The sequence below is a fragment of the Tetrahymena thermophila genome (assembly GCF_000189635.1).
Source record: "Tetrahymena thermophila SB210 genomic scaffold scf_8254545, whole genome shotgun sequence".
NCBI lineage: Eukaryota > Ciliophora > Oligohymenophorea > Hymenostomatida > Tetrahymenidae > Tetrahymena > Tetrahymena thermophila.
Genome location: NW_002476317.1, coordinates 459,140 through 485,987, shown reverse-complemented (window position 1 = coordinate 485,987; position 26,848 = coordinate 459,140). Strand labels below are relative to the sequence as shown.

The following is a 26,848-nucleotide window of genomic DNA, read 5'->3' as shown; positions in this document are numbered from 1 at the left end:
ATAAATCACTGACTAAGCAACCAAAAATTGAATTATTTATTACAAAAATTAACATCAAAAATTTTATTAATAATAAATTAATCAAAAAAATTTTTAGTTGCTTAGTCATTTATTTATTTAATATAGTAATGAATTCAAGGTTTATTAGCTAACAGGATAATCATATAATATATTCTCCTAATTTAAAGTAGTAGGTTACACAAGAAGATTGTTTTTAGTACAGTGATAGCATTAGAGAAGGGGTAAACTCTTTTAAAAGAAAACCAGATATGTTATTTGAATAGATCGAAAATGCCTCAGCAAAATAAAGAGTATGATAAAATAGATTTTAGCATACAAAAATTATTTTTTAATTAAGGATTAAAGTTTAATGATAACGCAGCACTCTGATTAAGAAAGAACAATTGATGAGTTAAAAAATAAAATACTTGACCTAAAAAAATAACTAAAACATACTTAGAGATAGAACTCATAATTATAAATTGATATGAAAGAAGAAAAGAAAAATTTAACAGTAGAAAAAGAAATAGAGATTAGGAAAAGATAATTTTAGGATGATTTTAAGAAGCAAGTAATTAAAATAGGTAAAATAAGTGATAAATGTGAAGATTTAAATAGAGAATAGAAATATTAGAATGAATTGATAAAATAAAAAAATGAGGAAATACGAATTTTGCTCTAAGAAAATGATCAATTAAGAAGAATTCATAAAGAGCACAAAGAGTAAATCTTTAAAATTTAATCTCTTGAGGAAGAAAATAGGCAGCTTAAAGACAAATTAAAGAATTTTTAAGAAGATATGGATAAATTATAGGCAGAAAAGAAAGAAAGCTTCTTAAAACTCAAAGATGAAATTAGCAAAGCAAAGGTAGAAAATATTGATCTCATGGAAACAATAAATAAATAATTGGTAGAGTTATCTGACTGTATCAATTTAACAAATAAATACAAAGAAATCATTCTAAGTCAGCAAAAAAATATTGAAATCAGTAATAAAACTAACTCTGAAGCTAATGAGATTATTGTTGGATTAGATGAACTGGTTAGGTCTACTTCAAAGAAGAAAAATATTTTTTTAGTTAACTAAGGAGACTCTACCAGCACATATGATATTCTTTATATTTTAAAAAATAATATTCTTTCTCTAGCTAAATAGTATTAAGATATTAAATAATCAAAAAAAGTAATTGATTTTATTTTATTTTATAAAGGTAATTGTTAAATAATTTTTTTAATTAAATAAAGAAATATAAAAATAAATGTTAATTTTATACTGAAGAAATCAGGGACTTAAAGGAAATGTAGAAACAGCAAAAATTAGAAAATGAATAGCTAAAAACAGAAAGCTTATTGTTATAATAGTAATTTGACTAGACAGTAATTCTAATGGAGTAATAAATAAACGAGAGGAATATTGAAGAGATGAAGCTAAAGTAGTAGTTAATAGATATCACTTCCAAAATTTCAGATTTACAGAATGAATTTGAAGAATTTGACTCTAAAAAATATCAAGAGATGTCTTAGTAATTTGGCTAATATGTACAGGCTTTGCATTGTAAGACTGCAAAACTTCTCAATGAAAAGTAAGTCTGTGGTAGCTTTGTTTCTGGATATTTAAAGTTAATGGATAAAATGAATGGTTTAGCACAACATCTAAACATTTTTTATACAAATTCTAATAATTCAGTAAAATAGAAAGCCTTGAGAAAATTAAAAAAAGTATTTAAAGCTGTATTCTTTGCTTAGCTTATAAAATCTAGAAGATCTCTGCTGAAAATAGATGTCACAACTGTAAATCAAGCCATAAAGTAATCGTAGAAATACCAATACAAAATGGAGAAGCTTGAGTTATAAAAAGATTTCAGCAGCATAGTAAATAGCTTAAATGTATAAAATTAAGATTATTATCCTTACAGTGTAACACAATAGTAAAGCAGTAAAATTACTTCTCAAATAGAGTAAAATATATAGCAAAAAATATAAAACAAAGAAAGTGAAATCGATGTACTAAAGTTGAAATTTGAAAAACTAAGTGAAGAGCTTTATCAATTTAGTTTAGAAAAAGATTCAGCCAAAAATGTAATTGAGGATCTAAGAAAAAAAAATTTTGAGCTAGAATTTGAATCAAAAAGATTATCTGAAGAAAATCATTCCTTAAATGAACAATTAAAATTTCACAGATAACATTTTGTTTAGGAAAATTATGTTGAATCAGCCAAATTACCATCATAAGATAATTTTTATTAAAGTGGGGTTTCTAGCAGGTTAAGTAAAACAGATGGATATACTTAGAACAACTACGAATCTAAAAATAAATTTAATAATATATTTTTGAAGTAAGATGATACTTAAAATAAATTATCAGTTTAAATATTTGGATCAAATAAAAATCTTAAAGACCATTAAAATAAAAATTAAATTTCCAATTTTGAAAGTTGCTTAAACAGTCCAGCAATTAATAACAACAATGATATGAACAGCAACATAGGCTCTTTTGATTTTCTAAAGTTTTAGTCATCTTAAAAAAACTCAAATTAAAAATCTGATTAAATAAGAAACAATATTTTTGTAGATTAAGATCAAAATTAAAACATTTTTAGCACTGATAACAAGAAATTAGCTTACTTAGAACTTAAAAAGTAACAATAAATTTTAGAATAAAAACTATCTTCAAATTAAAATGAAATTGAAAAAATAAGATCAAATAGTCAAACAAAATCTCGAACAGCTTCAAAAAGACAATCTGTAGATTTAGTCTAGGATTCATTCAAATTTAATACATAATAGTTTTAAAACTAGCTAAATAACCAAAAAAATCCAAGCTATTTTTCAAACTAGAGTGCAAGCAATTAATATGAATAAAATATTAATTCTTCAAATAACCACAATTATTATCCCAAAGCTTCTCTGTATAGCAATAATAACAATTATACATTTAACAATAATTCTTCAGCTTAATTAGTTTATAGTGATTCATAAAGAAAGGCTAGAACTATTTAAGACTTGCTAAAATAAGAATTATTTGAAAGCCAAAAATTTAGTAAATTTTTGACATAACAAGAATGAAAAATAAATTAATTTTTCAAGTTTATCAAATCTAAATGAAAAAAAATGTTAAAATTATAACTAAAGTTAGTATTTTTATAATTAAAATTTATATTTTTGGTTTAAATTATTTTATTTTGTTAATCTTTTTTATTTTTTTTATTAATTTGAATTATTTAATTTAAATTCGTAATTTTAAAGTCATACTAACATAAATAAATAAGTTGCATTTAGAGAGAACTTAGTTTTGATAAAAAAATCATTTTAGAGATAAACTTTTATTCTTTTAATTTCATTAAGATGATGATGAAACATCTTCTTTAGTTAAAGAGATAAATCCCTTTTCGTTTATTAAGCTATTTTCTCTCTTTCCTATTCTAAAAATGTAAATCCCTAAAATATCTGCTAAGTGGTTGAATACACAGTAAACAAAGTGAGTATAGCAAACGAAAGCTATAAAAAAATTTAAATAAATAAGGTAAACTAAATTTGATAAAGAGGAACCAGTTAAATAGCAATAGAAACCGCCTAGTATATAAGAGGCATTCACAAACAAATAGCTATATCTCCATTAATCGAACTTTTCTTCAGTTATATGTGCCAATTAGATATGACCTATTATCTTCGACCATGCAAAGCAAAGAGAGTAGATAAACAAAAGGAAATGTTAAGAAATAAAATCTAATCCTATAAATATGTCAGCTGATATAAAAGTTATAATCAGCAAAATAGTGCAAGAATGAAGTTTGAGAGCATCTAAAAACTTGATAAATGGCACAGTTTTGTATAAATCATTTGAGAACTATATAATTTGTAAAACTGACATAAAAAATGTAGAAATCAGCATAGCTTCTGCAGTTGTAAAACCTAAAAATTCAATTTTGTAAGACCAAATCTACTAACCAAATATGCCTGTAGCAACATACAATATCTCAGTGAAAAGTAAACCTTCATCCACTGCATTAATATATCCTAACGTTTAAAAAGTAATTTATTTTTCATGTTTTATTTGTTTTATGAAAAAATATTTATAGTTATATATTGATTGGTTGATAAATGTTAAAATCATCAAATTTAAATGTACCTAATCTAAAAACGCCTAAATGATATTAGCTCCACATAGCAAAGTAGAATGGGACCAGACCAATAAAAAGAATAACATAATATTAAAACCTAATGCTTTATATTTAAAGAATTGCTAAAGTATTCATAACTACCATCCATGTTGCTACAGCATCACACCCATGATCAAAAAGCATTCCTAAAGGAGAAGAACTACCAGTAGCTCTAGCCTATTTTCCATCTAGATTATCTAATATTTAGTATGAAAATAAAGCGAATCCCATCAATATACAAACCCAGGAGGGTAAGTTATTTTGCAAATTGGGACTGTAGAACATTACCAATAAATGGACAAAAACATGGATTAGAAAACCTATTGTTGTAATAACATTCGGAGCAATCCACTTAGGTACCCAATTTTCCACTATCCAATTACACAACGGAGACCATAGATAAGTGTAAAGAATTGAGTCGCTTCCTCCTTTATATTTAAAATTTTTAACTCCATCCTCACCTTGAGTAGATATATAAAATTTTGTTCCAAACATTTATTTATGCTTATTTAATTTAACAAAAGAATCTAATTATTATTTATTATTAATTTTTATATATTAATTTAAATTACTTATAAACTATATCTTAAAAATCATCTTAAAGAATTTTAAGCCTTAATTTTTAAATACAAGACGTAATTAGAAAAATAGATTATAACATTAGAATTCATTTTTCGTGTCAAATTAATACATAAAATATGTTTTTAATTTTTGATAAATATATTTTTTAAGCATCAACATGTTTATAAATTTAATTAAATTGTGTATATAGCTCATTTATTAATCATCTAAAAAAAATTAATCAATTGATTTTTAAAGATAGAAAAGTCTTTCTTTTATTTTTTATAATTATTCCTAATATTTAAAACATTTCAAACCAAACCTCGAAACCTTAGTGTTTGAGGTCTTTATGTATGTATGTATGTATGAGTTTTTTTTTAATTTTTTTAAATTTCATTTTATTTGCAGTTTAATATTAATAAATGAAGCAATTTTAAGTTAATATAAATGATATTAATAATACTTATATTTTATAGAATTAAAAACTCAATTAAATAATCGCTCAAATTATATATTAAGATAATTATATATTTTTTTATTATTAAAATTTTGCAAATACTTATTATAAACTATAAACACTATCAAAACTTTTAAAAAATTGGTATTATTTCAAATTTCTATTTATATATATACATTACTTTAAATAATTTTTATATTTTAAAGCAATAATACATTAATTCATTGATTTAAAAAATGTATCAATTTGCTAATTTGCTTGAAGAATAAAATTGTTAGTATGAAAATAATTTACATAGTAAAATTAAATAAAAAAATTATTTACATCAAGTATTGCCAAAAATTTTAAATTAAAGGAAACACTTCTTTTTATATTTCATCAAATAAATAATAAAAATTAATAATAAAAGCATAAAAATTTAAATTATTGTTGAAATCAAAATTATATTTTTATTTAAAATGAAGAACATAAATTTATTTTAAAGTTATAAAAATTAATTTCTTCAATAAACAAATTATTTTGCTTTTATTTATTTTTTTAGAATATGTTTAGTTAATTTAGCTCTTAATTGATAAAAAAAAATATTAATTTATATAATAATTAGAGTTTTTGTTCAAATTAATTTAAAATTTCTTATTTAATTTATATAAATATTTAATTTTTTTAAATATTCAACATAATAGGAAAAACCTTGCATTTGGTCTATCCCTACTTATTAAGTAAAATAATTTTTATATTAATTAATCAAACAAATTTAATATTTGCTATAAAATATCTAAAAAAATTAATTTAAAGAAATTTTTTAACTTCTTGGTAATTATATATACTTATTTAGATTTAGAAGATAATTTAAAGCAATAACTTGCATATTAAAATGTGTAATTCCTTTTAAATAACATATTTTTTTTAAAGAAAACTAATGAAATCTTATAAGAAGAAAAATTTTTATGATAAGATAGTGATTAGAGAAGAAAATTAGTATTTAAGAAGATTAATTAAATAAAAATTGAGAAACCATATAAATACCTATTAAATTTTTTGTTACTTTCTTATTGTTTGTATAAGATTATGTCTGGTAAATTTAATTATGCAATCAACAAAAGTTTACATTTGTCTTAAAATACGAATACTTTTGATTTAAGAAACAATGAATATTTTTTGTTTGTTTAAAGACTTCTTTATTTTTTTTACAAATTAAGACTACAAGTGAATGTATAAAAATAATGTGGGAATTAGCTTAAAGCTAAAATATCCTGAGAAAATAGAAATGCAAGCTTTAACAAAAATAGATGAATTTATATATTTATTTATATTTAAATTGTTATCTGTATATAAAATAAAAAAATTTAAAATGAAAATGTACAAAATGCACGAAAATAATTTAATACCAATACATTATACCTTGACATAATATTATGTTTGTTTGTTTATTTCTTTATTAAATGAGCGAAGATGTGATTCATATCTATCAATTAAGTCAAAAATTAATATTCCAACAAAAAATTCTTTAGGATATAAGCACCTATGATCATTTTTGAATGTAACAAAATAATTTAGTTGTCAATTAATTAAGAATTTTGCAAAGTAATCATAATAAATTAAAAAGAAAAAAGATTTTAAATTACCTTCAACTCTCCTTTAAAATAAGCGAGACAAACTCAAACAATACCAAAAATAAATTAAATATAGTCTGTGTTGCAAACAAACAAATTTAACTCAATAACGAGTTTTGTTAGCATCTCAAAGTAAAAATAGAATAGCTAGCACGCTTGGATAATTAATTTAATATTTTTTCTTATTAAGAGCCCAGACTAGAATCAAAAGAACAAGGTCTTTAAGATAAAAATTTGAAATTTTCACCTCATACCTAATTATTTGATCCTATCATACAAAAAGAAAAACATAAAAGACTTGAAACTAAAAACAATGAAATTTAGCTATTAAAAAACAATACTAATTACTCTTTTGCTGCTTGTTAGCAGTATTAAAGGTTTTCTCGATTATGATGAAGAACACCTCTTAAATTGCAAAGATTTCCACACAAATGAAGCTCTCCAAACAACCCTAATTATTCACTAAATAGACAAATGGGTATTTTTGATATTAGCACCTTTCGCTATTCTCTCTACACTTTTTATTATGCTCACTTTTTATAAGTATCCAACCACTCGTAAATAGCCTGGTGATATTATCTTAGCTATTTCAATAAGCGACTTTATCTTATGTTTCCATTGGATTATTTCTAGCGCTTATTCATTGTATTATGAGATTGGCCCAGATCCAGATGGCGCTTTTTGTTAGTCAAATTCATTCTTTAGTGTTGCAGCAGGAACTACTGAATTCACATATAATTGCTGCTTCTGTTTGTATGTTATTTTTGTGATAAGAAATAACCTCAAGGGATAAGTTATTCCTTAAAAAATATTCCATCTTGCTTGTGGAGGAATTACAATTTTAATAGTCATTCTTGTTTTTGCTACTAAGAATTCAGGTTTATCTCTTTTTGGAACATGCTCGTTTAAAGTTAATGACGGTTTTCCTGTATTTGGTGTTGTGATTCTCTTCGCATACCTCTTTATTTCTTGGTACACTATTTGGTATTTCCGTAAATCTATACCAAATAATCAAATCTTTAAAAAGATGCGTGAAGAGTTTTTGAGATATTATTTCTACTATGTAGTTTCAACATCTGTAATTTGGACTATCCTTGCTTTCAGTAACCTCTTTGCAGGTCTCAACTGTAGCTACTTTTAAGACCCTTCAATGAATGTGATAATAACTATAGGAAATGCAGCTAAAATAGGAACTCCTATTATTCTTAGTATAATCCGCTACAAAGATCCTACTATTAAAAAGAAAGTCCGTGACTAGCTGTGTAGATGGGGATTTATTCGTAAAAACCGTCCCTCTCTGACCAATCCTTTGAATCCTCACAACAGTAATCAATCTCAGCATATTTCCTTAAGCGAGTAATTAGAATTTTCTTCAATATTTTAAACACAATAAACGAATAATACATCTCTAAATAATTCAAATCCAAACCCAATAAACTCTAATCATATGCAAAGCTAATGAAATTCTAGGTTCAAAGCTTAAACATAATCATATATAAATAAATTAAATGAAAAATAATCTTTTTTACTCAAATATTTAATTTAAATTTTAAATTGAGACCTTCTTTCCTTCATTCCTTAATTTATAAAAAATAATTACCTTATTATGCTCCATTAACTTTGTAAAAATGAGCTTATTAAGATCAGACAAATTTTATGTCTGAAAAAGATAATAAAATAATTAATGTATTTAATAAAAATAAGGTCTGTTTATCTAGTTAGTAAGTAGCTCTATAATAACTTTTTAGCCAAAATTTTCCAAAATTTAAAATATAAATTAATTAAAGATAATTAATTAAGTTTTTTATTTAATATTCTAAGAAAAGATTAGAAAATAACTAACTATTTTTCAATTAAAAAGCACTCTGAATTTTACCAAAATATAAAATTGAAGCTATATTTTAAATAATTGTTCACAAAATTTAGTTAGATATTTAGACTATATGCTTTTATTTATAAAAAATATTTAATATTATTTTATTTATTTTTAAAAATTGTTATTAACTTACAGATAATAGAGAAGACAAAGCTCGGAAGACGGATCTAGTTGGTTCACAAAGTTAACTTAGAATCTACGTATGACTTAAATATACGCTATGATTTCTGGTATTATTATAAATGACATAATCTAAAAGAAAAAAGAAAACCCATAAAGTAATGGTTCAATAAATGGTCCTACTATAATTAACATTTCCAACCCTCTTGTTGCTCTTAATGATGATGATTACACAAGCGATTAAGAAATAGAGCTAAATGATGAACTTATTAGCTAATATATTCCTTTCCATAAACATGAGTAGGGTAGTCCTTCTGTAGAAGGCAAAGTCACAGTACATGCTCCTAAAGTTTTCCGCGCTCTTCAATAATCTGATGGATTGATGGCAGATATTTAAGCTTCTTTCGATTTAATTAATAATATAGAGTCGATATAGAAAAAGTTTGGAGGTCCTGATGGAGGTAAAAGTGGTGAATTTTTCTACTTTACTTAGGATAGAAAAATGATCATCAAGACCATGAATAAAGGAGAGCTTGATGCTTTTTTAAAAAATCTTAAAAAATATGTTATTCATCTTGTTCTAAATTAAGACTCGCTTATAGTCAAAATTTATGGCATATATACTTTCTAGATTAACAAAACACAAAACCATGTGTTGATTATGAGAAATATCAGCTAATGCCCAAGCGAATATATTGAACGTACATTTGATCTAAAAGGCTCTACCTATGATAGAGAGGTTATTTCCTAGAAAAAAAACAAAGGAAAAAAGCTAAGCGAAATGACTATGAAAGACATAGACTTCAAAAACACAGAAGGAAAGATTTGGATTGAAAAAAAATATGCAAAGAGATGCTCAGAATCTCTAGAAAAAGATGCTCGTCTCTTTGAATCATGTGGCTTGATAGATTATTCTCTAATTGTATTTAAAATAAATTGGATTAAATACTCTATTGATACCTAAGTTGAGATTGAAGACGTTTTGAAAAAATTCCATAGTGATCTTAACATCATAGAGTCAACCAAAGAAGTTGGCATCTATTATCATATTGGTATTATTGATTACCTCCAAGAATGGAATGTTTAAAAAAATTTAGAACAGAATACCAAAAAAATATTGAACTTAAATGGAAACCTTGATACCTCTGCTTAAAACCAAAAAATATATGCTGATCGTTTTATCAACGAAATAGCTAAAGGCATCTTTGATGTATGAAAAAAGCATTAAAAGCATTTTAATTATTATAACTCAATAATAATATTTTGAAAATATATTAAAATTCAGTAAATCGTTTAACAAATTAATATTATATTTTAATTCACTTGTATTTGAAAAATGATAGCATGTATTATTAATTAATTTATATTCTTATTTACTAAAAAATTAATATTTTTTTTCTTTTACCTACCACTGTAAAAATTATTTATTATATTTAAATTAACTTGCAGTGTGTAATTTAGTTGTGCTAAAATATTTCTTAAATATAAACTCATCATTGAATATTTATGAATGCTGGTTTAAAATAAATAAAATAAACTATAATTAGAATGCAAATTATTTAATCTAAATACATAATCAATTAAAAGTTTGATTAGAATATTTTAGAATTTTAAATATTTATAAAAATTAGTTTAAAAAATTTTACAATATTAAATTGTAAAATCTCTGTTTTAATAAAAAAGGCCAATCTTAAAAATAATTTATCATATTAAATGAACAGTATAGTATACATGCACTCACTTTTTTAATAATATAAGAAAGGAATTTTAGAATCAAAAAAAAAAAGAAGATAAATTAAAGATACAAATTTAATAAAAGCATTTCTTTAATTTTTACTTTTAACTTTTGTTTTTCTTTTTTAACTTAATATTTCCCATCAATATATATATATATCTTTCTAACTAACTAACTAACTAACTAAATATCTATTCAATGTATTATTATAAATATCTTCAAAACTAAACAATTATACTGAAAATAAAAAGTAGAATTTAGCTCCAAATATCTTGTTCATAACTTAAAATATATTTTATATTTGTTGATGGATTCATCTGTTGAGTTAAATATTTTATTTAGCAAACATTTAATAAAATTGTATAAGTCAACTTATTACTTATATACTGAATAGATAGATTTTTTATATTAACAAAGCTAAAATATATAAGTTTTACATAAATTTAAATTAGTTTTAAATAATTTTTTTTTAAGAGTTGGAAGTGAGTATTTAAATAGTTTCAATACTAATATGACATTTTTAAATATAAAACTTATTACACATATTTAAGCATTCAATATTATATTTATATATTTTTTCAATAATGATATGCATAACTATTTTATATATCACTTCTTTTGGGATCTCTTCTTCTTTTTGTCGGTCTTAGGCTTAGAGATCATCTTTCTCTTGACGATCTTAACTTCTTCGGTCAAGAAAGCTCTGATGATTCTATTTTTAGTAAAATAAATTTATTAATTAAACAAGTTTTATTGAGGTAAATTGTTTCTTTAGCCAAAAAATGAATATAATTATCTACCTGCTTCTGACGCAAGTGTGACAGAGTTCACCTCCGTAAACTCTAGAGACGGTCTTAGCAGATCTAGCAATAGTGGCGTATTCAGCAGGTCTGACTTAAGCAATACCGTTGAGGGCAACATTGCAACCAGCTTCAGAGCACTTAGTATAGTTAACAACCTTCTTAACGTATTGGGCAACAAGTCTACCACCTAATTAAAATAAACAAATCAAAATTAACAATTTATAAATTAAATTTCTTGAAATATTCATTTCACTCACTAACTATCTTTAATAATTAAATAAATAAATGATATCTTCCTTCTCAACTTTAAAACATAATCATGTCTGTTTCAAAAATATCGAATAGGTTTTACTCGAATGAATCAGCACATTAAATTTTTTATTAGTATTACCAACTAACTACTAACATCTCAATAATTTCAGATTAAAATATATTAATCTTTTTTTTTTCTTAAATCTATTTAGTAGTAAGTTTATTGCTTCCTGCTGCATAACAATACAATACAATTTAACTTCTTCTAAATTTTTAGTAGTAATTTTTATTTATTTATTTTGGTATGCTATTCTAAAATCGTTTCCTAATTGAATATTCTAAATATTTTGCAATATCAACTTGAATTGAGAGTTAGAACTTGTTAAAAAACTAATTCAGCTATCAGATTTTTTTGTTGCAAACCTTTTACTTGCTGTGCTAAGAGATATTTTGATATATCTAAATACATTTCTAAAAGATTCCTATGAATGCTAGATTAATTTGCTTTTTTTCTAGATTAGTGCATGAATTACAAGGAAAAATGAGCTCATTTTTAATTTTTAGAGCAATTCCTAATAACTTTCCTTATATTCAATGCTTAAAGAGTAATAATTTAAACAATTTTTAGTTTGCCGTAAATAATATTATGGCGATTTTGGATTAAATTTCTAAAAACTCTAAAGAAAAGTTTTAAGCGAGATTATTTTACAAATTCATTTTATTTTAGCTTTTATTATTTTCTAAAATAGATTTTATTATTTTTATATGAGTTACAATACTTATTTATAACTTCTAAATTAGTATGTATTATAAAGATGCAATATTTATTTAGATATTATCAACATCTTTATTTCGATTAAGAAGGAAGGAAGATCTTATTTTTTATTTAAGCTTACTAAAGTTGGATACAAAATGGCTTCATTAGAAAGTGAAATGGAATATAAATGCTTTGAAGAAAGACATACCGGGGGTCTTAACCTTTCTGACTTTGTTAGATCTGGTGTTGTAGGAGCAACGTCTTCTGTAGGTGATTCTTTGGGCCATTTTAAAATGTGATTAAATTAATTACTTATATTATTTATTTATCCTTTTTTTTATTATCAAATAATTTAATTCTTTTGTGCTTTATTTTTCAATTTTCTTTTAAGCCAAATATTCTTTTAATCTTGTATTTTTTTTAGCTCTTCCCTTGATTTGATTAAATCACCCTCTTATTTGCTCATAATAATTAATTTTCTTCTTTTTCTATTATATTTCGAATATCTTAGCCATTTCCTTGCAAAATTCATTAATCTGGCTATTTATTTTATCTTAAATATTTTCAATTTTATAATAGGTAATTAGTATTAAAAATACTTCACACTTAGGCTTTTTTGTTTAATTATTTTATTACATTTAATTTAAAAAATTGTAATTTTTATTATCAAGTAAATAAAGTTATGATTTTTAGCAGATATTATGTTTGTCTAACTTGTGTGTGTTTCCCCAAATTAAATATTACATAAAAATATTTTTAATTTTTTTTTTTTTCCTAAAAATTATTTTCTTAAAATTAAAATAAATTTTTAATAAAATGCTACTCTAAAAACATAAGAAAATAACTTTGCAATAATGAAATATTTAGAAGATTCATGAAATAAAATGAATGGAAAGAAATATAATTGTAGTAAAACAATATTTTCAATTTATATATCCACAGGAATTAAACAGAAAAGTGTCTTGCTGTTTAAAGCAAGATATTTATAAAATATCTGATATTGATGCAAAGACATTATCTATTTATTTACTTATTATTACCATCAAAATATTATCATTCTGTAAGAATAATAAATAAAAAGCACTTTTAATAAATATTGTATGAAAAGATTATAAGTTTTAAGAAACCAATTTACATAATTAAAGATGAATTAAAGTATTACTTACCTATCACAAAAAGAAGCATATGAATCAGATTAAGACTTGATGAGTAACCGTGTAGGATATAGCATAGATATTCTGATGGAACTTGCTGGTTAATCAGTTGCTCACTGTTTTCATCATATCAATAAAAAATATCATAATTAGAAGCTTAAAAATATACTGGTAATTTGTGGTCCAGGAAATAATGGAGGTGATGGAATGGTCGCCGCTAGACATATAGCTCATTTAGATAAAGCGTATAAGCTAACAATTTTATTGTTAAAAGCTCCAGCTAAAGATTTTTTTATCAATTAATTAACTATTTGTAAGCAATATTCTATACCAATCAAAGAGTTACCAAATGAAATCGATGTTAATGCAGAAAATGCTTTAGAGAAAATTTAATTATTATTTAAATCTTATGATATAGTAATTGATGCTCTCTTTGGATTTTCATTTTAGCCTCCAGTTAAACCTCCCTCAGATATTGTATTATAGGCATTAAAAAATGTAGATGTTCCAATTTATTCTGTTGATATTCCAAGTGGATGGGATGTTGAAAAAGGGAACATTCATAACTCTTTTGATCCCGCTTATCTAATCTCGCTGACTTTGCCAAAAGAGGGTTCACGAAATTTTAAGGGCAAACATTTTGTGGGTGGCAGATTTGTGCCTTATGAATTTTCTGAAAAATATAAATGGGTAATGCCAGATTATAAAGATAATGAAACTTTTGTAGAACTTGAATGAATTTATATTTACATCAAAAGAATGCTAATTATCAATTAAAAATGTTAAAAAATAGAATAAAATAAATATTTTAAAACTATTTAGTATCATATAATATTTTTAAGTGTAATTCTATTTATATTTTTAAATTTTTAATTAAACATAATAACTTGCTTGATTTGCTTCTAAAAAATTTACTAATAATAAAAAAAATTTTTATAAATAAATTCTATTTATTTTTATAACAAATTAAATAAATAAATATTATATTAATTTGAATTTTGTTTAATTCAAATTGAAAAGAAAGAATTATAAAAATTTATATATATAGAAAGATTTAGGGCTATTTAAAATTTAATATAAATATTAAATTTATGTTCTTGGCATAGTAAAATTTTAAATTAAGATTGATGAATTTTAGTAAAAATAATTAATTTGCAATTTAATAAGTACATTAATTTAAATATTTTTGCTAAATAAACAATTAAAACATTAATAGGAAAATAAAACAAATTTTTTTTTAGTAATAACTTTGGCTAATAACAAATGTTATTTAAATTATTGAAAGTAAAATTTAATTAGATAAAAAAAAATATGAGCAGAGGAGATCATAAAATTAATTTGATTAAAAATAAATATTTGTTTGAAAATGTTTATTCATTTTGCTTCTAAAATAAAAAGAGTTAAATCAAAATATTTTAATTTACATAAATATATATTTTAAATGATAACTGAAAATATAATGTAAAGACTTCTATATATTTTTAAAAATTAAATTTGGCTTAGTTAATATTTATTATTATAGCTATCATTCAAATTATTTGTTTGAATGTATCTTTGAATTTTATAAGTATAAAAATTATTCAGGAAAATAAATAAATTAAAATTTATATAAATAAAATTAATTAATTTTGCCAAATAATAAACTTAAATATTTCTTAAGTGATTGTGAAATTTCATAATATATTAAAATATAATCAACCTAAATGATTTGAATTAGATACTTTCTTAGAAAATCCTGCTTATAGCGTTACTATTTCATATTTGTAAAGTGTTAATAATTTTACAATTATTGTGATCAAAATTACTGAGAATTCATAAAATTAGACTGATATGAGTTTGAAAATAGCTCCTATCTTGTATTATAACTATTAAAACTTTATTAATATACTAATATTTATTTTAATAAAGCCAACAACCATTTCGTATGCAGCTTTGTTTGCTTCTGTTAAATTTTTACAATTATTTATAAATAAATTGATGAAAAAAAAAAATGAAGAAGAAAAAAAGCTCTTAACTTAGCTAAGCGAAATATCAAATTAATATTTAACATATCAACTCTTCGAAAATATTAGAAAATAATAATATATAAAACTAATTTAATTATTGATTCATAAATTTCTTTTGAGAGCAAACAAATTTATTGATTTTTGTTACATCATCATTTGTAAGCTTGAATTTAACTCATTTTAGAATAAGAAAAATGAATAATAATTTCTTTATTTTTTGTTAAAGTTAATTTAAATTTATTTATTTAATATGTAAAAATATATACAAAATTAAAATAATCATCATAATTTTTATTAAATTTCATGTTACTAAATTATTAGTAAAATATAGTAAAACATTTTAAGAAACTCATAGATTATTAGAATTAATACTATTTAATTTAATTTTTAAAAGATATTATTTTAAATTAAAATATATTTTTTGTATTTTTAAGTTTAAAAATATATTTTCTACTATGAATAAATATTAAGATATTTATTTAAACTTTTACATTTTCTTGACCGTACTCCATAAAACATACTTTTTTTAAAATAAAAAAATCTTGAATAGTTGATAGCTTTTGCTTAAATCATTATAATTTATTACAAAAAAATTCTATTTTTGATATGAAAAAGAATGTCTTTCATATAAATGTTGGTTAGGATTAATATTATTCCATTATAAGATATAATAAAATTTTTCTTAAAATTTTTTATATATAAAAAATTCTGTATTTACCTTTGTCATGCTAATTAATTTTTTGGCCAATAAAAGAGAGAAAAATAGGGAAAAAATAGAAAAATTCAGGAAAAAAATTATAGGGGTGAGCTCCCATTTATAATAATAAAAAATTTCAATAATATAATTTGCTTTGATTAAATTATGAAAGATTGAGTGTTAACTAGAAAGAGCATGAATAAATTAATTAATTAATGAATACATATAATTTAATTGAAATAATTATTTTTTATTTGAAATTTAGATCAAAATGGATGTTTATGAATGAATGTATTTGTATATAAATATATATATGCATTGTTTTGAATAAATAATTAGTTTTAGATAGATAGAAAGGGGGAGAGAGTAATTATTATATTTTTAAAAATCAGATTTAATAAATAAATAAAGTTTTGGTTTCAATTATTAAAGTTGTTTTTTTAATTAAAATTTCATCTATTTCAGTTTTAATAGATTTTGTATACATTCTTGTTTTGATCGAAGAGAGTTAAAACCATATCTTGATTATCTTAAATTTAGTTTAACTCTTATTCGCAAATAAATTAAGATGAATAATTTTAAGCGAGTGATTATTAATAGTTTGGAATTTAATTACAAATTGATGAAATCTATTTTTTTTGTTTGCTCTGATGTCCATGTGGAATTTCTTTAAATATGTGGGTAAATATTGGTCTAAACTTCGGAGATGTTTGTTTGATGTTGAGTTTAAATATTTTTTCGTTCACAGAGCTTTCTCCTAATGACAAGCTAAGCTATTCTTAGTTCATCATTGGTATCTTTTCATTTTTATCTATAGGAATTAAGTTTGAACTCATTTGTTAATTAGGCATACAAAGCTAGTTTGATGAAGGTGTTAAATAATGTTTATATTTTTTTTGGTTGAGTTTTTCAAATCCTATTATACATGATTTTTACGAGTTATAGAGGAAGAATTGCTGAGAGGAAAAGGTTGATTTGAGTATATTTGAATGATTGTATGTTTTAAATTCATTTAAGTGATGGGATTAATTATCTATCTTATATGCCTATACTTTGAATTAGATAGGTACTTCGCATCCACTTTAAACAGGGTGGTGATGCTCATCTTGTTATAGTTGCAGCTCTATATACAAGTGATTTTAAAATATTTTCATGTTAGTTATGTTGTAACCGTAGTTTTGTTAAAGGATATGAATATCTTGTGTGTAAATAATTTCTCCAGTAAACATGTTAAATATTTAAATAAATTGAGTTCTGTTTGATAATACACAGCAGTAAATTAATGAATTTTCTGTATCTACATCAAAGTAGTTCACGTAGGAAATACTGATTGGGGATTCGCGCTTAATTTTCATAGATTTTATTAGGTGGAAGTTATCCTAAGCTGTTGAATATATATTAATCAAGCCATTTAGTGAAAGAGCAACAACTTGACGACCTTTGTAAATAGGAAGAATCTACTGTATGCAAAATTGTTTTACACGCTTAACATTATTTAGTGAAGAATTCTTTATTATTTTAAAATAGCTACCACCCATCAAGTAGATGCAAGATAATCTTTCATTAATCTTCACTGTTTATACGTTAAGCTTAGAAGGTTCGAAAGGATATAGCTAAAAGTTTGAACCAAGCTAATTCTTACATATTACTCTATTTTCTTGAAGATCTATCAAGTTTATTTAATACTTTAAGGAGCAAGTATTTTAAGAAATTATCATGATACGATTTTTATTAAGAATATTAACATAAGAGGCCACGTTAACTGATTCATTCACGATTTTATCACTTTGTAGTTATATTTGCTTCAACGGAGTGTTATTCCATTCAAAAAGAAGTTATTAAGATTAGGGACACCATCTTGAGACTACATAATTCTATTATTTCTTGCTTTTATCGGATTTTTTCTTTTCTATTTCCTTTGATTTTCCTACAGCTTAAGTTTGCTTTATTTAAGATTATTTTTTAATTAGCTTATCACATTGAGCTTCTTGCGACAATCTCTTATTTTATTATCTTTTATTTTTAGAATAGAGTTCTTATTAGTACTCGTGGCCTAAGACCAATTTCATTTCTTCTTCATCAATAAATTCCTCATCACATGCCCTATAGCTAATATGTAATTCATTCTGTCCTTAATTGTGAGAATCGGATTGTTACTTATATTGTCTGTTAGCGTGCTTAATTTATTGATTTATTTTCTTTAATCCGCACTGCTTAAGTACTAATTGCTTTTCATTTTGTTAATATGGTAGCATGCTGTTACTTTAAATTTGAGCTGATGCATCACTTGAGTTTAATTTGTTAGACGTTGTTGAATTTTAATTTAATTAAAATTGTAAAGCACTGTAATTTTTTTTTTCAGCGCTTAATTCTAAAGAAATAATTCTTCCATTTTAAATATTTTACTAATTTTACTAATTAAAACCATTTACTAGCTGTTATTCAGATGGTATAATTATTTAATTTTTTTGTTGATTATCAAAGTTGTTAAAAGAATTTTGATTATTATAATTGTTATTACCGCTATTGTATTACATATTATATTCTTGTCTTGCTTGTGGGTATTAGAAAATATCTTAATAGCTTTGTTGATTCTATGATTGGCTTGCACTCTAATTTTGCAAAATCATATTATTTTGTTACAAATATTACAATTCTAGTGGGTTTTGCATTGAATGATGAATTGGCTAGTCAGAGAGAGAAAAGTTTTTAGCCTAAAGATTTATTTCATCTAATTAACTTTATGGGGTATTTAATTAGTTAATTTATTAAATTTGAGTCGAGTAGAAAGTATTATTACTCGTTTAGTTTTAAAATTTTTCATTAAGCTATTACATACTAGGATTTTGAACTATTTATTATTATCCTTGTTGCATTTAGCACTAATTATTATAACTAATTATATTATGATTATTCATGTTATTATGTTAAGTTGAAGATCTAAAAGCATCAGGATTTTGATAGTTATATGTTACCACTGTATTTTATTAAGCTTGCATCATTACAAATTAATTTTATTATTCTTGATTTTGGTTTTGGTGGTTTGGAGGAATGAAACTATTTCCTTAAGGTTATATAGAATTCTAAGCTGTTTTTTACAAAAATAAATAATTATTTTATTGTTAAGAGTAATTGTTATTACTTTCAGGGTTTGTATGATAATTCTATTACATATTTTATAAATATATTAAAGCTTATTTCTATGTTAACTATTACTACATTGTGATTTCTTTATTGCGCTCTTTACAATTACTTTAGCAGTCCATAATAAAATTAGGTTTGTATTCTTCTTGCTCAGTAAGTATTAAAGAATTATTAAATTTATCAATTGTTTTTTATCCAAGATTTATCAAAGCGTTGCCATTCTAATTCAGCTATATTTGCTAACCGATGTTGAAATTAGAGAGAAATGTATTAGAGCGATGATAGAATTAAATTATGCATGCGTCACAATATACTTTCTAAGCATGTTTGCTTTAGTGATCTGATTAAATTAATATCCCCGCAGCAAGATGCGATGGGCAGGTATGTATTTTTTTAGTAGAGGATTAATTTCGGTCACTCTCACTCATCAATCTTTATTACGGATTGATAGGAGTGTTTAGGTTAAACATTTATTTATATTCTCTTTTACAGTGTATTGAATAGAAAATTAATAATTTTTTGTGTTTATAACTATATTCGTTTGAATGACTTCACTTTTTGTTTAGAAGCGATTTGTGTTATTTATTATTTTTCTTTTTGTATTTATTTGATTTTTTTTCTTTTCAAAATCTTTTTTCTATTATTTTTTGCTATTTTTTATTAATTCCTCTCTTTAGCTTTTGTTTGATGAATGATTAATTAATTAGTTTTTAACAATTCCTTGTATTTTTTCATTTCTTTTGCATACAAATATATATGCAAGCATTTATCAATTCATTCATTGTTAATAATTGGAAATATTAGAAGAATATCCTTTTTTTTTTATTATTGATTATTTCAATAACTCACATAAATTTCATGCTCTTTTTTTCCTTATTTATATTATTATTATTATCATTTTTGGTTACAACCAAACTCACTGATTGATTTTCCTCATTCTTTTAATTGATAAATCTGTTCACATCTCTTTTTATTACTTACTCAGATTATTTAATTCACTAAGTAAATATTAAAAGAAAATATTGTTATTTTTAGAATGGCTTTTTTTGTAGAATAAATTTTTATATTTTTTCTAATTAGATTAACTTTTTATGTATTTTACCATAACTTATAAATGAGAAATATTCCAAGCCTTTCATTTATTGATTGAAAAAGCTAATTTTATTTAAATATATTAAAGGCACATTCCTAAATCTTTTAAATATTATCAAAATAATGTTTGAATGAATTTTTTGTCTTCTAAAATGCTAGCTCCTTCTATTGCAAGCAAAATAGATTGGTAGTCAATAAACTCCTCGGTGTTTCATTTTTAAATTTTTTTCTTTCTGAAATTAGAACTTTTAAAGAAATATCTAACAGATGAATACATACACCTTTAAGATTTATTTTAATGATGTAATCATATATTATATTTAAATTATAAAGTTTTTACAGAACGAAGGCGATTTTAATCTATCTCAATCAGTTAATAATGAATATTTCTATTTAAAAAAAATTTTCATTTTAATTTACAAATTAAGACACTAAAAATCAAACCTTACTTAGATTATATGTGGAAAAATCATAAAGATTATGTTAATTAGTTGATTTTTCTTTTTACTCTAATTGGTTATGAAAATTATAATTAGCTCATAAATATTAAACAATTACACGATAAAACCACTTTAATATTACTTAGTCTGCATTCACAACTACTAAGGAACATAAAATGCATAAATTAGAGATAGTATTCTGATGCCTTTAAGAATTATTATTAAAAATTTTATCTATTAAACAATTGATCTAATACAAATTAAAAAAGACCTTAAATGAGGAAAATTTACAAAGAATTTCAGAGGAAAATTCTCTCTTCCAAATTTAAAAATAGAAAGAAGATAAGAGATTTGTATTAATTCACACACATATTTAGGTGACTTTGAGTTTAATTAAACATTGATATAATATAAATTTTATATGAATTGTTTTATTACCTCTTTAATTCTTCATACTATTTCATTTCAAAACTATGCAAAAAATAATAATAAAGAAATTTTTATTCTCATAAAATTATTTTTAAATAGTTCATAATAAAAATAGCAACTGCTTTTTTTGGTAATATTTTGTTTTGAAATTTATTAAATTTGCTTGATTAACTAACTATTGCTTTTATTGTTTGGAATATACCCAAATTTTATTTACAATTACCTGAGTAACTAAAAGTAAAATTTAATTGAAAACATATAATGGATATACTTAAATTTGATTTCATTAAAAAAAATAGAGAAAACAATTTAATACTCAAATTAGCTGATAAATATATCATTAAAGGCAAAAATTAATTAAATATGGTTATTATTTTATCACAAATTTTAATACCTCTAAAATTTTTTCTTTCAAGCAAACACGTTCATTCTTATTTAGCGTATGTCATTACCTACAAATAATTGGTGATTCATAAAATTCATAAATAAAACGAATATAAAAAAGTAAATTCTGTTTTTATATGAAAGTATTTACAACCACCTTAAGCTTTAGCTAACATGTATATCAGATATATGCTTAAGATATCTAGAAATAGTTTATATTTCTGTTTTAGATTTAAAAAGCATCATTTTTTTATTTTAGCTGGATTTAATAATTTGTCAATAAAATTAGATGACAGTGCGGCTGATAATTTATATTTAATACTCTATTTGGCTCTAATGTATCTTCATTTAAATAAAGACCAGTATAGAATGTTTTTGAGATCTGTGCTTCAAGCTATTATTTGTATCTTTTTTATAATTTAAATCTTCTATATAAATTAAATTATGATATTTAATTTTTAATAAATAAAAAATAAATAAAAAGTTGATTGATATAAATCAGCTTAGATTTTTTAAAAAAAAATTAATTTGTTTTATTTTCAAATATTTAGATAGTTTGTTTAACAAAAATTATAATTTAATGAACATTTATTATTTAAATGATTATATTATATGAATCTATCAATAAATATTATTGATATTTGTTCCTTATTTTGAGTCAATTAAAATTTTTTTTTTAAATTGATAAAACTAAACAGTTTATTTATTAGTGTTTGACATATTTTTATTTCAAATCAGATTCTTATTTTTGAAGAATTAAGCTAAAGAAGCAATTTCTAAAAATAAAATTAAATAATAATTTTATTTTTATTTTTTTGGTTATTATAAAATAAAATTTCTTTTTTTATTGAAATAAGATATCAAATCTTTCTTTAGCTTTTCATATTACTTTAGTTTTTATAAATTTAATTTTACTTAAATAGCCAAAAAATACAAATAAAGCATTGAATGTTAAACCATTTTTTTTCTATTTTTTAAATAGGCTTTTATTTTTTAAAATATATTTTGCACTTTTAAAAAATAATTTTTAATGTCTTATAAAAAAGATTTTGAATTTTTTCATTGCTTAAAATTTCTTTTTTTAGTAATTCTCAAAAATTATTAAGTAAAGGATATTTAAAATATGCTTATTATAATTAAACTAAAGTAAATAAATAATATATAAAGTCATCAATAATTATATAAATAATAATAAATTAATCTTTTTTTATAGTAAATTTATTATAAATAAATTAGTTAGTTAGTTTGTTTGTTAGTTAGTTAGTTAGTTATTTATTTAGTAATAAAGTTATTCATCTCTTTCATTTTATTTTTGTAGTGTATTACGATTGGCTTAGAAAAACTTTGTGAAAAATTTTCTTGTTATCGACTAATGTAATAAATTTTTAATTCTAACAAGATGTTGAACTATTACTATTTAGTAAAATATAGAGAGTCTGACTATTTTGGAATTAGGACACGTTCATCTTAAATTTTACTTCTTCATAATTTTCTTTGTAGCGTCTTTCCTTAAAAAGACTAGAAAAATATGCAATATCATCTACAATAACCATTCTTTTATCATTATTTGACTAAATCTAACCCTAATTCAAAATTTATTATTATTTCTTTTTGGGTTATTTTTCAAAAAGAATTCCAATTATATGAGCCTTTTACTAATTGTATAGGAATATCTAGTTTTAAGGGTCTGAAACTTTTATAATATTTGAATTAGGATGTATACTGTAATAAGTCAGTTATAAGTTATCTTCTTATTTATTCATCTTGTATTGAAGGACGGTGTATTTAGATTATAAAAGCACGCTGCTGGAATTCTGATTATTTTAAAACTGATCAGATTCCTTTCCTATGTAGCTAAATTCAAAGTAAACTCTATCGTTAAAAACATGCAAATTGGATATTTATATCTTTAATTAATCGTTATTAATCATACCATCTGGGTAGTTTGCTTGAGTTGGTTCAAGGATCATCTTCGCGCTACTGGTGATATCGACTATGCAGTAAGTAAATTTAAAGAGGCTAGAACCACACCAAATCAATTTGTTATCTTAGATAAAGATATCGCAATTTAGTATAAAAGTAAACTTTTCATAATGAGCACCTTGTCTTCTTCTTTCTTCATTCTGAATATGATTTTCATCTTGGTCTTCTTAATTTACAATTTCTTCTTGTTGCTCGTTTTATGGATTTTAATTAAGATTTTGCTAAAGCATGTATTTTGATTTAATATTTTTAACATTAAATTAGTTAATAAGAGAGAATTTGTTACAGTTGATATTGTAAAGGGTAACTAAACCACTTAAAGAAGCAATAGCAAGACCTCTCCCGTTATTGTAGGAAATTACTTTCTATATAGAGTATTATTTTAATCTCTTAACTACTTTGAGGGTAGAATTCGAAATGAAATCAACTTAGTTTTCCCCTCTTTCATAAAGTGCAGATATATTATTATTTATTTTTTAAATGACAAGTTTATTTTCTTCAAAAATAGAACTATTTCTGCATTAAAATATTCCGCTAGCTTCTCTTCTTTACGATATTTTTTTTTACTTGATGTCCACAAGATTCAAATAGTACTTCATTTCGAATGTGTTAACAGAAATTTATAAAAAGCATTCAGCACTCAGAAAGGTTATTTATGGATAGTAATCAATGTGTTAATGGATAACTTTATCTATTGATGTATATTGAGATTTCATGCAGTTATTATCAATAAAATATTAAACATTAACTTTTTTACTGCCATTAGGATTGCATGCACTCTTTATTGAAAATTAGGTAGCTCTGTAAGGGACTAGTTATATTTTCTCTATTGATTGTTATTATTGTATATTTTTTGAAGGTTCTATTTTGTTTAATGTTACGCTTTCTTGTCTTTGTTATGCTTAGCAGGAGAACGAGCGTAATTGCACTCTTTCTATTTAAAATGTGTCGCTAATATTTCTTTACTAATCTTACTCTTCTTGCTTTAAGGTGACAAAAGATTACTTCGATATTTATTATGATAATTAATCTTTTTCTAAAATTTCAGACTATTAATCAACAACTGCTTTCTAACCAGACTTTTCATACTGCAGTTCTTTACTCTCAATAGCTTCAATCTTAACATTTTATGGAGCTTGAATTTCTATATGTTTTTACTGAATTGGGTAAGCGCTTGCAGCTAATTATTACTATAAATTTATATTTTAAGAGGCTTGTTGAGATTTACTAGTAGATTTTTGAGAAAAATCAATATTTTTGGTTTCTATTAATTAAGGGTTAATAATTTAATGATTAGAGTTTTTTGCTTGATCACTTTATTAGTTTACACTTAAACTAGTAACATATATATCATTTTAATTTAATTATTAATTAATTAAATTATTATTATTAACTTGATCCAACTCTTCTAATTATTTTTTGCTTCTTAAATTAATTAACTAGTTTTTTTCATAATTGTGTTGATCATTTAAATTCAAATTGTTTTGGATGAAATAATTATTGTTATTGCATTTTTGCTAATTATATTCATTATTGAGATTGTTCTAATTAAAAGTTTAGGGTTGTATCCAAGCGCTGTATACTTATTATTATGTATTATTTATTTATGGCTAAATGCTGGTATTTAGAAAATTATAAGGAGCATAATTTTAAAAATTAGAAATATTTTAAATGATATTTTGTTAGATATTTGATTATGGAATAAACATTTAACTTTGAGAAACATATTAGACTTAACTTGGCTATGTATTTAAGAAGTAATTTGTAGGGAATTGAGGAGGAATATAAGAATAGCAAGGTATGTATTGAGTTGGGAGAAAAACCAACTGATTTTTTAACTCAAGCATATTTTGCGTATTCTCAAAGGAAGGAATAGATAATTTTTAAATAATTTCTTTTTACTGTGTCTCTATCTAGTTAGAATTACTAATTTTTAAATTTGTATTTTGAAAGATATTGATAAGTTAGTTGTCTCTTTGATTAATATTGTTTTCAATAGGATTAATAACTTTATAAGACGAAACAAGTTTTTATTCTGAGTTACTTTATTTATTTGATTCACTTAAATTTTAATTTTTTGCATTATTTTAATTTGCAAAATCAATATTTTTAGTCTAATTTGCAAAATCATTTTATTTCATATGTATTTTTATTATTGATTCTGTATTTTTTGGAATATCTTCAGCCTCATTAGAATAATTAATTTATTAACCCTGAAGAAATAAATTTTTACTGTATTTAATTTCCTTTGCTTGATTTACATCAATAGCTATGTGAGTATTGGACTTATTTTTTTTAAACAATTTTTCTTCAGTTTAATTAATTTGTGAATTGAATTTCCCCAGTTTTTAACATTTAATAACTTATTGTTATTATTTTTGTTAATATTATTATTGCTCTGAATCTTTTTTATTTACACTTTGATGTGTACTCTCATTTTATAATGTTTCTGTTGGTGCCTTGATCATCTTTTAAAATCTCATAAATTATTATTTTATAGAAGCAGTTTATTTTTGAATTGCTAGTTTATCATCTTCCATTTATTACGATCCCTCAATCATGATAACATTACTATGATTATAGTGATATATATTCATACATTTAGAACATCCTTATTTACTTTGAGAAGTGCAAGAGTTATCCTAGCAAACAAAAATAGCCTGGCTTTTATGCTCTTTGCATTAAAAGATATTTGAGTCCTTGATTTCTTGGTTTTTATTTTATTGAAATTGTTGAGAAGGCTAATCTTCATTTTTATTGTGACATCCTTTTTACTCAAAATGGCTCAAAAGATTACTTTAGAAAAAAATGTTATTTCCATCTGGTTCATTTTTACCTTAGTTTGCGGCAAAATTCATTTTTATTATACGCCTCTGAGGCTTTTCTTTTTGCATTTTAGATCAAATTTAGATGTATTTAAGCGATAAAAGAATTTTTAAGTAAAAGTTAATATGTTTTATCAGAGGATTGCTCCGAAATTTTTAAGAAATTGATTTTTTTATGTAAAAATATTGTAAATTCTTATTTATATTTTTTATTTTCTTCTTTCTTCTTTTTTATAATCTTATGTAATTTGTGTAATTCTTCCTATTACCTTAACTTTAAAGGTGTTTTTCAGAAATTTGTTTATAAAAAAATTTATTTATATTAAAAGGAAATTATATAAAGTGAATTTCTTGATGTTT

The 26,848-nt window shown here is 22.8% G+C and overlaps 8 protein-coding genes across 8 annotated transcripts; 4 read left to right on the top strand and 4 right to left on the bottom strand. All coding sequences in view use genetic code 6, as the record gives it.

Annotated features, from left to right (window-relative positions):
* Positions 1-313: 313 nt before the first annotated feature.
* On the top strand, positions 314-3,066 carry TTHERM_00149670 (hypothetical protein; the record flags this gene model as incomplete). The annotated part of the gene is made up of 2 exons (XM_001021602.2): positions 314-1,183; positions 1,246-3,066. The coding sequence occupies 2 exons, from the start codon at positions 314-316 to the stop codon at positions 3,064-3,066; spliced, it is 2,691 nt and encodes an 896-aa protein (XP_001021602.2).
* Positions 3,067-3,337: 271 nt separating this feature from the next.
* Positions 3,338-4,655, bottom strand: TTHERM_00149660 (CDP-alcohol phosphatidyltransferase; the record flags this gene model as incomplete). The annotated part of the gene is made up of 2 exons (XM_001021601.3): positions 3,338-4,017; positions 4,130-4,655. 2 exons carry the CDS (start codon positions 4,653-4,655, stop codon positions 3,338-3,340), a joined length of 1,206 nt encoding a protein of 401 aa, XP_001021601.1.
* A 2,061-nt stretch (positions 4,656-6,716) lies between these two features.
* Positions 6,717-7,029, top strand: TTHERM_000149659 (hypothetical protein; the record flags this gene model as incomplete). Its single annotated transcript, XM_012798969.1, has 2 exons — positions 6,717-6,923; positions 6,982-7,029. 2 exons carry the CDS (start codon positions 6,717-6,719, stop codon positions 7,027-7,029), a joined length of 255 nt encoding a protein of 84 aa, XP_012654423.1.
* Positions 7,030-7,104: 75 nt separating this feature from the next.
* On the top strand, positions 7,105-10,003 carry TTHERM_00149640 (phosphatidylinositol 4-phosphate 5-kinase; the record flags this gene model as incomplete). The annotated part of the gene is made up of 2 exons (XM_001021599.3): positions 7,105-8,147; positions 8,803-10,003. 2 exons carry the CDS (start codon positions 7,105-7,107, stop codon positions 10,001-10,003), a joined length of 2,244 nt encoding a protein of 747 aa, XP_001021599.1.
* Positions 10,004-11,131: 1,128 nt separating this feature from the next.
* Positions 11,132-12,621, bottom strand: TTHERM_00149630 (60S ribosomal protein L34; the record flags this gene model as incomplete). Its single annotated transcript, XM_001021598.3, has 3 exons — positions 11,132-11,234; positions 11,323-11,512; positions 12,543-12,621. 3 exons carry the CDS (start codon positions 12,619-12,621, stop codon positions 11,132-11,134), a joined length of 372 nt encoding a protein of 123 aa, XP_001021598.1.
* Positions 12,622-13,377: 756 nt separating this feature from the next.
* TTHERM_00149620 (amine-terminus containing YjeF-related protein) lies at positions 13,378-14,392 on the top strand. The gene has a single exon (XM_001021597.2). It carries the CDS (start codon positions 13,435-13,437, stop codon positions 14,224-14,226), a length of 792 nt encoding a protein of 263 aa, XP_001021597.2. The 5' UTR covers positions 13,378-13,434; the 3' UTR covers positions 14,227-14,392.
* Positions 14,393-16,652: 2,260 nt separating this feature from the next.
* Positions 16,653-19,805, bottom strand: TTHERM_00149610 (hypothetical protein; the record flags this gene model as incomplete). The annotated part of the gene is made up of 2 exons (XM_001021596.2): positions 16,653-19,279; positions 19,334-19,805. The coding sequence occupies 2 exons, from the start codon at positions 19,803-19,805 to the stop codon at positions 16,653-16,655; spliced, it is 3,099 nt and encodes a 1,032-aa protein (XP_001021596.2).
* A 3,176-nt stretch (positions 19,806-22,981) lies between these two features.
* TTHERM_00149600 (hypothetical protein) lies at positions 22,982-26,557 on the bottom strand (the record flags this gene model as incomplete). Its single annotated transcript, XM_001021595.2, has 1 exon — positions 22,982-26,557. One exon carries the CDS (start codon positions 26,555-26,557, stop codon positions 22,982-22,984), a length of 3,576 nt encoding a protein of 1,191 aa, XP_001021595.2.
* Between the last annotated feature and the right edge of the window lie 291 nt (positions 26,558-26,848).